This window comes from Procambarus clarkii, chromosome 38 (genome assembly GCF_040958095.1).
Source record: "Procambarus clarkii isolate CNS0578487 chromosome 38, FALCON_Pclarkii_2.0, whole genome shotgun sequence".
Lineage (NCBI taxonomy): Eukaryota > Metazoa > Arthropoda > Malacostraca > Decapoda > Cambaridae > Procambarus > Procambarus clarkii.
The window spans coordinates 39,693,718-39,704,982 of NC_091187.1; the positions used below are offsets into that span (position 1 = coordinate 39,693,718).

Below are 11,265 nucleotides of genomic sequence, written 5' to 3' on the forward strand. Positions count from 1 at the left end.
GGGCCGGGCTTGGGGAGTAGAACAACTCCCAGAACCCCATCAACCAGGTATCAACCAGGTATACTTTTTTGGAAAGGTTGGTGGAGTGTCTCCCGCTCTCTGCGCCTCTGTGAGGGGGGCCAGGATCCCGGGTTCAATCACCATGCAGGCCAGAAATGGTTAACATGTTTCCTGTTGCCTCTGTTCACCAACCAGTAAATATTTATCCAGGAGTTAGGCAACTATTGTGGATTGTATGTTAAGGAAAGTCAGTAGTTGACCTTGGGGAACCCCGATAAACCTAAGAACAGGCTTACTCTCCTCAAAACTCAACTCTTTATCTTGTGGTATGACCTTTGAGAGAAAATAAAAAACTTACTGTTAATTGCTTCTGGGGGATCTCTCCAGTGATTTCCTGAACTTTATCCATGATGCTGGAGGCTGAGTCTCCCAGGTGTACGGGGTCAGCTGTGGCACCTGTCTCTGTGGTCGTCATCTCCAGGGCCTCCCTGATAGTCTCCTGCACCTGTCATTACCAACACAAACATTAATGTGGAACCTGGACTATAATGAAGCATCAGGCTCTGAGTAAAATAACTAGACTATAATGAAGCATCAGGCACTGAGTAAAGTAACTGGACTATAATGAAGCATCAGGCTGTGAGTAAAGTAACTGGACTATAATGAAGCATCAGCCTCTGAGTAAAGTAACTGGACTATAATGAAGCATCAGGCTCTGAGTAAAGTAACTGGACTATAATGAAGCATCAGGCTCTGAGTAAAGTAACTGGACTATAATGAAGCATCAGGCTCTGAGTAAAGTAACTGGACTATAATGAAGCATCAGGCTCTAAGTAACTGGACTATAATGAAGCATCAGGCTCTGAGTAAAGTAACTGGACTATAATGAAGCATCAGGCTCTGAGTAAAGTAACTGGACTATAATGAAGCATCAGGCTCTGAGTAAAGTAACTGGACTATAATGAAGCATCAGGCTCTGAGTAAAGTAACTGGACTATAATGAAGCATCAGGCTCTGAGTAAAGTAACTGGACTATAATGAAGCATCAGGCTCTGAGTAAAGTAACTGGACTATAATGAAGCATCAGCTCTGAGTAAAGTAACTGAAAACTATAAGTAATGGTGTTTCTCTACACTGACCACAGTGTAGAGAAACACCAAGATGACAGTTGACTTTATTATAAAAATGTTTCAGGTGTTAGAGCAAAAAGTTTCCTATCTATAAAGTCAACTCTCATCTTGATGTGTCTCCATGTCAAAAGTGTTTATATAGAGGCAATACTACACTCAGTTGGGTGAGAACAATGTGAACTTCAGCAGCGTACCTTCACTGAGGTGTGGACAGTCTTGACATCTGGGAAGAGTTCCTGGCACTTCTCCAGCCAATCTTTTATTTTCGTGCTGCACTCATCAGCTGTGTCTATGGTTGTGTCAACCTCCTGTAGGGTGTTGACTGTGTCGAGGTTCCCCAACATGGCCTGCAGCTGAGTCTTCCCTTCCTCTCCTTGTGTTGTCATATCCACCACACTGGTATCCTCCAGTTCCAAGAGCTTCATTGCTGACTTGTTCTGCTCTACCAGAGCATAGAGTCTGTCCTGGAGCTGGAGGTGATGAGTCTTCCAGTCCCCCAGCTGCCCCCGGTACTCCCCCAGCTGGGACAGTACCTCTTCACAGCTTTTAATGAGGCTGCTAATGCTGCTCTTGCAACATGGAACGAAACTTCTTTTTTGCGGGTACAGTTTTCTCTTGTGTTTCCTGGATATTTTTGAGTTTCCTAACTAAAGCCTCCATGCCATAGCTAATTGGGAACTGAGTAGCAGCTGTGGCAGCGTGCTGGCCACGGCAGCTGGGGCAAGTCAGCTGACCATTCTTGATAGCATTGTCAATACACTGGGAGCAGAATGTGTGGCCGCACGGCAATGTGCGAGGCCGTAGCTGATTGTCGTCATAATCGTTATAACACACTGAACATTCCTCTGGCTTGTTATCCTGTGGAAAGAATATTTGGTTAAGCTAGATGTATTTACAACAAAAAGTAATATTACAGTACTTTATTTACTAATACAAATTACGTAATATTTACATACATTCTTTGTATTAGCTATTCTAGAGTTAATATTAGAGTTAGTTAATATTACTGACAGATTAACATATCCACAGCAAGGTCAATATTTTTTATAAACATATCCCAGAGTATGGGATATGTTTATATTATAATATTTTTTGTTATATAATTTTTTTTGGTAATAATATTTGATAATATTTTTTGGTAACATTTGCAGCAGCAGGGTTGCTTGTAAGTCATACCCAAGAGTATGACTAACAAAACCCGTCCTTACTTTCTTACTAATAATAGAAGGAAACAAACGTATATATCGTATGTGATAATTGAGGAAGGGTCAAGTATTCTTAGTCTAAGTTGGACAATAAGTGCACAGTGGGTTAAATCTTTACACATGGGTTTTATTGACCAACTCCGGATTATTCTACACTTATTAACTATGGGAACACATGATTATGTTAATGGATTGTTGAGATTGAGTGATACTCTTCACCAAACATAAACATGATGGATGAACTGACTATTGGTCCCACACAAATCTGGGCTTAGTCATTATTTTACTGTAGACTCTCTTGGTAATATACAAATGTAGCATGGATTTTTACAATATAAGGTCTCTACACTTAATCACTTTACTAACGGGACCAAGGTTGATGGAGTTTAAACCACGTATTACAGTACTCCTTAACCCCTTAACTGCGTTGCCTCCAAATGTGACACCCCCGCAGTGCGCAGGAAATAAATTCTCTGGAAAAAATTCTTTTTTCTTTTTAAAGTGTCAAAAACCCTTCCCTGAGTATGGGTATGTAAAAAAAAATTCGAAATTGTACTTACTTTGGCTGCTATGGGGTCCGGAAGTTGGGGCGTGACGTCATCATTCCCCGTGCGCCCGTGGCGTAAGCTCTCGGAGGCGGTGGGGGCTCGGGGCGGGGCGCGAGTTGCGAATATATTTTCGTTCATTTATTGCGCACATTTCCAGATACATTTTCATTGTTTTTATGTGCCAATCCAATGTATAATGAACACGTACACTATAATATCGCAGTACAACGTCCGTACTGTCCGTAGACACTGTGTTACGTGCATCGCAAACAAGTTCACTTATCCTGCACAATTTCCAATATATCATGCCAAATAAATTTATATTTACACTTTATATACACACTGTACAGTATCACACACTATATACACACACCATAAACACACTCAGTACTCCGCGAGTGTGTGATATGCTGCGAAACAGCCAACGGGGCAGAGTGGCACCTTGCACTCCACGCACCAGGTGCTGATACATCTTCGTTTCTGTTCTCTGCGGGTAGTGTTCCTGCATACTATACACGCACGTTTACCCTTCTCCCGTGATGCTGTGCCTGGCATATACTCGAGCATATGTACTCCGAAGTTCTCATTACCCCTCAATCTGTCTGGAGCTGCATGTGGCATTGTTGCTTGCACTCCGCGGTACAACAGAACCCTCCTTGCCATACTTTACTAGCAGCTGTGACACAACACCAGCACTGAATGTACGTATAGACGGTCTCCTGCCAGATTTTACTAAGTACATATTGAAGCAGTTGAGCACTGCAACATCCATGAGGTGGAAGAACTTTTTAGTCCACTTCACAGACTTGCGCACGCACTCCACTCCACCAAGCATCATGTCACACTTATCGACGAGGCGCATGTTCACGTTATAGTCTATGACACAGTCTGGCTTATACACGGTGTTGCGTGTCTGAAAGTGGACCTTCCCACTGTCCAATATGGCACCGGTGTGAATCGTAGTCAGCATATTCACCTCGCGTCTGTCCTTCCACCGCACTGACAGCGTATTGTCACACTTGCGCAGCTGGCACTCACCCACGGCTATAGCTATACCGAACACTGGCATTTCCTTCCTGTGGCTCTTCACAGTGCCACATACGCCGGTGTTGTGGGCAAGGAGGTATCTGGTCAATAAGGGGCTGGTGTAATAGTTGTCGGTGTACAGTACATGCCCCTTGTTCAGCAACGGTTCCATCAGGGTTTTTACAACACTGCCAGAGAACCCGTGTTCATCTTGAGCCGGTATGTCGACGTCTGTACCAGAATATAATATCATGTCCAAGACAATACCAGTCTCACAGTCGCATAGCACAAAAAACTTCAGTCCAAATCGGTGCCGCTTTGATGGAATGTACTGCTTGAATGCCAGTCGCCCCTTGAACAACAAGCGACTCGTCAATAACCACATTCTGTCCAGGTACAAAATAATCCCTGAACTTCCCTCTCATGTCACTGAACATCTTCCGTACTTTCCACAGTCTGTCGTGTCTGTCCTCATTTGCATTATTCTCGAAATGCAGGCACCTGAGAATCAAGAGAAACCTATCACGCGACATGTACCGGTTGAACACAGGCGATGGAACAAGGCTGTCTTTGCTCCAATAATCCTGGATGACAGCTTTCTCAGAGTGCTTCATCATCATACAGAGTGCCAGAAACACGTACATTTCGTCGATTGTCGTGTCCTTCCATCGTGTGAGCCGTGAGGCAGGTAAAATGCCTTCGTCTATGAGGCTGTGAGCGAACCTGTTTGTCTCAGTCACAAGATGCGTCATGAATACATTGTCAAAATATGCCTGAAAATATTCCATGTCTGCCATATCATCACCAGTATATGGGAATAATGGTGTAACACCAAAATCGCTATCATCAAATGTTGGTATTTGAGGGACAAATGTGGTGCAATCCTCCCACACAAGTACACCAGGGGGTTTGGTGTTGGCGCCAACACCACGGCCAACACCACCACGAGCACCAAAACTACGGCTACGTCGTCCGCTGCTTCTGCTGGAGCTGCGTGAGGGTATGCTAGGCGCTGAGGCAGATTTACGTACTGTAGACCTACCACGAATAAATGATGTTGAGGGGCCACTGTCGTTGACCACATGCTGTGAGGCACGCTGCCGCCTGCCGCGGCGTGTTGCTGAGGTAGCACAACCCGCCTGGTAACACCACCACTGCTCGTACTCGGGTCGTCCACACTACTCGTATCGGAGCCAATGTCACTGAAGCCCGAGAAAGATTCGTCACATGTACTATCACTGAATAAACTACTAGCGTCTGGGGACATACATGATGGTGGTGAAAACGGTGTTGACCCAGGGCGGCGAGGCAGGCCGGGCGAGGCACGAGTACCACACACACTCGCCACATCTTCCAATTCTGTCTCTTCCTCACTCGTATCAGATCTCTGAGTTAGGTCTTTCTCTGGATCATAGTCCAGGTCATCATCCAGAGCACCGTCATCATACAAAATATCGCGTATTTCCTCCTCAGAGAGTCGTTTTCCATGACCGCGGGTCACCGTGGAGCGGGAGCTCGTAGAGGATGTGTCAGACATGGTTGCTGCCGTGAAACTGAGGCTCCCCACGCCGCAGGGCATGCTGGGATTTTTTTTTAAGATGGCGGACGATCACTGGGGCCCCCACCCACACATACCATACCCGCGTCACCGCGCGCCAGTTTTGAATGGAACGTGAAAAATCAAAATACCTGGAGGCGCGTTGCGCAAACCAGACGCGAGCCTGCAGGCGCGTTGCGCAGTTTAGGGTTAAAGTGGGAGAATGAGCCCAAAATAACACAAGACACACAGGGTTCTACAAACACACATTCCTAAAATTCCTATCCCTAAACTAACAAAGAAAAAAAGCACTAGTACAGTTAATGCACTTATCATTACTGTAGAAGACCACCCAAGCGTCGCATTGACGTCTACTGGACACTGGAGTAGTCGCCGCCTGAGTGGACAACTTGCTGCCGCTCTCCACTCTGTGTGCACTCCCTTGGTTCCAATAATGTTTCACACAAAACTCATATCCCAAAATTGGTCATTTGTATGTCTTATAGAGTTCCAGACTGTTTTCAACATTTAACACTGCTGTTTCTATATATATTTTCAACCAGTGAATGTCTTAAATAAGTGTTTCCTATACTATTCCATTGCTTTGGGGAGGATATATAATTATTAATAATAATAATTTTCCTTTCTAAGTCACTGTGCTTTACATGTGCAGAACTGACTATTGTACTGGCAGAAATCATAAATTCATGTTTGTCCTGCCCTTCAAGAAGACCTGAACAAAATAAGTGTATGAGCACCACTTGGCAAATGGAATTTAATGTGAACAAATGCCATGTTATGGAATGTGGAATAGGAGAACATAGACCCCACACAACCTATAAACTATATAATTACCTAAGTGTAGTTACAGGATGAGAGCTATGCTCATGATGTCCCGTCTTCCAAGCACTCTGTCATATAACAATTTGAAATTACTGACGCTTTTGTCCTCCATCACCTTCTCACCTAACTTGTTCCAACCATCTACCCCACTTGTTTGCGAAAGTGAATTTTCTTATTCACTTCTAAAAAATTAAATTTTCTTTGGCACCTTTGTTTAGTTTAAATCTATGACCTCTTGTTCTTGAAGTTCCAGGTCTCAGGAATTTTTGCCTATAAATTTTATCAATTCCCGTTAATATTTTGTACGTAGTGATCATATTGCCTCTTTTTCTTCTATCTTTTAGTTTTGGAATATTTAACCCTTTAACTGTGCAACGCACCTGCTGGCCCACGCTTGGGGTGCACTACGCGCCTCCGGGTATTTGTATTTTTCACGTTCGATTTAAAAGTGACGTGCGGTGACGCAGGTATGGAATGGTTGGCTGGGGGCCCCAGTGATAGTCCGCCATCTTGAAAAAAAAATCCCAGCATGCCCCGTAGCCATGGAGAGCCCCAGTTCCCAAGCAGCAACCATGTCTGATGCATCGTCAACGAGCTCCCGCTCCACAGTGACCCGCGGTCATGGAAAACGACTCTCTGAGGAGGAGATTCGCGATATTTTGTACAACGACGATGCTATGGATGATGACCTGGACTATGATCCAGAGAAAGATCTGACACAGAGGTCTGATACGAGTGAGGGAAAGACGCAAGTGGATGATGTGGCGAGTGCATATGGTATACGCTCCTCACCCGGCCTGTCTCGCCGCCCTGGGTCAACACCGTTATCACCACCACCATCATGTATGTCCCCAGATGCTAGTTTATTCAGTGACAATACATGTGACAAATCTTTCTCGGGCTTCAGTGACATTGGCTCCGATACGAGTAGTGTGGACGACCCGAGTACTAGCAGCGAGGGTGGTACCAGGCGGGGCTTTGCTGCCTCAGCAACACGTCGAGGCAGGTGACAGCATGTCTCACAGCATGACAGTGGGCCCTCAACATCAGGTGATTGTGGTAGGCCTACGGTACGAAAATCTGCCTCGGCGCCAAGCATACCCTCACGCAGCTCCAGCAGCAGCAGCAGACGACGTAGCCGTGGTTTTGGTGCTCGTGGTGGTGTTGGCGCCGACATCAAACTCCCTGGTGTACTTGTGTGGGAGGATTGCACCACATCTGTCCCTCAAATACCAACGTTTGATGATACCGATGTTGTTGTTACAGCTTTATTCCCGTATAACGGTGATGATATGGCGGACATGGAATATTTCCAGGCATATTTTGACAATGTCTTCATGAGGCATCTTGTGACCGAGACAAACATGTACGCCCACACCCTCATAGACAGCGGCATATTACCTGCCTTACGCCTCACGCGATGGAAGGCAACGACAATCGACGAGATGTACGTGTTTCTGGCTCTATGCATGATGATGAAACACTCCGAGAAAGCTGTCGTCCAGGACTATTGGAACAAAGACAGCCTTGTTCCATCACCCGTCTTCAACCGGTATGTGTCGCGGGATAAGTTCCACTTGATTCTCAGGCACCTGCATTTCGAGAACAATGCAAATGAGGACAGACGCGACAGACTGTGGAAGGTACGCAAGGTATTCAGCGACCTGCGAGGGAACTTCAGGGATTATTTTGTACCTGGACAGAATGTCGTTATCGACGAGTTACTTGTACTGTTCAAGGGCAGACTGGCTTTCAAGCAGTACATCCCTTCCAAGCGGCACTGTTTTGGACTAAAGTTTTTCATGCTGTGCGACTGTGAGACTGGTATCTGTTTGACTGGTAAGTCAAACAATCCTTGTAAATATTTATTGTATGTATGTACCTTACCTAAATAAAATTGTATTGTATTGTATCGTCCTGGACATGATCTTGTAGTCTGGTACAGACGTCGACATACCAGCTCAAGATGAACATTGGTTCTCTGGCAGTGTCGTAAAAACCCTGATAGAACCAGTGCTGAACAGGGGGCATATACTGTTCACTGACAACTATTACACCAGCCCCCTGTTGACCAGATACCTCCTTGCCCACAACACCAGCATATGTAGCACTGTGAAGGTCCTCGGGAAGGAAATGCCAGTGTTCGGTATAGGTATATCCATGGGCGAGTACCAGCTGCGGAAGTGTGACAATATGCTGTCAGTGCGGTGGGAGGACAGACATGAGGTGAATATGCTGACAACGATTCACACCAGTGCCATGTTGAACAATGGGAAGGTCCATTTTTATATGCGCAACCCCATGTATAAGCCGGACTGTGTCATAGACTATAACGTGAACATGCGCCTCGTCGATAAATGTGACATGATGCTTGGTGGTATGGAGTGCGTGCACAGGTCTGTGAAGTGGACGAAAAAGTTCTTCTTTCACCTCAAGGATGATGCAGTGCTCAACTGCTTCAATATGTACTTAGTGAAGTCCGGCAGGAAACCGTCTGCTTGATACCTGCTTGATGGGGTTCTAGGAGTTCTTTTACTCCCCAAGCCTGGCCCGAGCCCAGGCTTGACTTGTGAAAGTTTGGTCCACTAGGCTGTTCCTTGGAGTGGGCCGCAGGCCCACATACCCACCACAGCCCAGCTGATCCGGAACTTCTCTTAGAAAACAGTCCAGTTTTCTCTTGAAGATGTCCACGGTTGTTCCGGCAATATTTATTATAGTCGCTGGGAGGACGTTGAACAACTGCGGACCTCTGATGTTTATACAGTGTTCTCTGATTGTGCCTATGGCACATCTGCTCTTCACTGTCTACATGTACCTTCAGTGCCAGTGTTGTGTCACAGCTGCTAGTAAAGTATGGCAGGCAGAAGTCCGTAGTACCGCGCAAGGTGCAAGCAACAATGCCATACGCAGCTCCAGACAGATTGAGGGGTAATGAGAACTTCGAGGTACACATGCTGAAGTATATGCCAGGCACAGCATCACAGGAGAAGGGTAAACGTGTGTGCATAGTATGCAGGAACACTACACACAGATCACAAAAGCGAAGATGCATCAGCATCTGGTGCATGGAGTGCACGGTGCCACTCTGCCCCGTTGGCTGTTTCGCAGCATATCACACACTCGCGGAGTACTGTGTGTGTGCAACCCGTTCTTGTAAATTCGTAAAGTCAATATTGACTTATTAAATAAGTGCATAGGTGACATACTAAACATAATAGATACCCTTAAAAAGCTTCATAGAAAACACCGACCTTACCTAACCTTGTTAGTATCTTAAGATAAGCATCTTATAGCTTCGTAATTACAAATTTTACTTAACCTATTATAGGTATAGGTTAAGTAATAATTGTAATTACGAAGCAATAAGATGCTTATCTTAAGATACTAACAAGGTTAGGTAAGGTCGGTGTTTTCTATGAAGCTTTTTAAGGGTATCTATTATGTTTAGTATATCACCTATGCACGTAGTTAATAAGTCAATATTGACTATACGAATTTGCAAGAACGGGTTGGTGTGTGTATATAGGGTGTGATACTGTACAGTGTGTGTGTATATATAATGTAAATATAAAAATATCAGAGTGATAAACTGAAAATAAGTGTACTTGTTTGTGATGCACGTAACGCAGTGTCTACAGACGGTACGGATGTTCTACTGCCATAATATAGTGTACGTGTTCACCATACATTGGATCAGCACGAAAAATCTAATAAGTTGTATTTGGAACTGTGCGCAAAAAATGAGCAAAAATATATTCGCGGCAGCGCGCGCATCCCGCCCCGGGCGCCCCACCGGTCCCGGGAGCTTACAGCATGGGCGCACGGGGAATGATGACGTGACGTGCCACCTTACGGACCCCATAACAGCCAAAGTAAGTACAATTTTGACATTCCATTGCTATACCCAAATACAGGGAGGGGTTTTTGACACTTTTAGAAAAAAAAAAAAAAAGAATTTTTTCCTGAGAATTTGTTTCTTGTGCATTGGGGGGGTCATATTTGGAGGCCGCGCAGTTAAGGCGCGGTTAAGTTAAGGGGTTAATGTCTCTAACCACTCCTCGTAGCTCTTGTCCTTCAGTTCTGGGAGCCATTTAGTTGCATGTCTTTGCACCTTTTCCAGTTTGTTGCTGTGCTTCTTAAGATATGGGCACCATACAACCACTGCATATTCCATTTGTGGGAGTATGTCTCCCAAGATTCTCCCACAGCTGACTGGAATGGCTCATTGCAGTGCACAGTGCACAGACTTTGTGCACAAGGTCCTATTTCTGTTAACCCTGGATAGTGACCTGGCATGTTGGGTATCTCCAGAATGCCCACTTAACCAGGAACACTTTCATAATACGGAGGCCGCCGTATGTCCAGGCAGGAAGTAGATACAGGGAGTTAAGCATACTTGCCACAGGGTCAGTGAGTACATTGGCTGGGGCCAGCGTGAGAGTAAAGGGGAGACGCCAACGACCGTCTGACCTCTGGGGTCAACTGGCACGATGAAGAATAACAGCTCCTGCTACTGATCATCGAACGGTCAATATGATTGGTTCCCGCTCATTTGCTGCAATGCTATTGGTCAAATTGTAACTCTTTTTGTGTTGTGCCCACGGGACACCCTGAGCTTCAGGAAAAAGCATTCTCGTGAGGGATTTCTTGCAAAGTGGACGTGTAGCTGTTCTGTCTATCAGCCAATAGACTGAACACCGTCTATTCCTCACCGTCAAGTTAACTCAGCGCCTCTGCGATACACCACACACTCGCCCAGAATCACGAGTGTGAATATATTGTTCAGAAGCCTAAAGTGACAAATCTCCAGAGTGAAACAGACTGGTATCAGGTAACCCCTGGTGACAAAGATCGTTGTGAGTGACTTCGAGTGAACTAAGGCAGTGCTGCCGCCTAAGTAATCTGTGTGTGACTTTACCACAGTGTACCTGTACCACAGTGTACAGTGTAGTGCATGGTGCCATATAACCTGCAGC

At 45.3% G+C, this 11,265-nt stretch overlaps 1 protein-coding gene across 1 annotated transcript; it reads left to right on the forward strand.

Moving 5' to 3' along the window:
* Positions 1-6,831: 6,831 nt before the first annotated feature.
* On the forward strand, positions 6,832-8,791 carry LOC138372344 (piggyBac transposable element-derived protein 4-like). The gene is made up of 3 exons (XM_069337625.1): positions 6,832-7,066; positions 7,556-8,128; positions 8,298-8,791. The coding sequence occupies exons 1-3, from the start codon at positions 6,832-6,834 to the stop codon at positions 8,789-8,791; spliced, it is 1,302 nt and encodes a 433-aa protein (XP_069193726.1).
* The last annotated feature ends 2,474 nt before the right edge of the window (positions 8,792-11,265 follow it).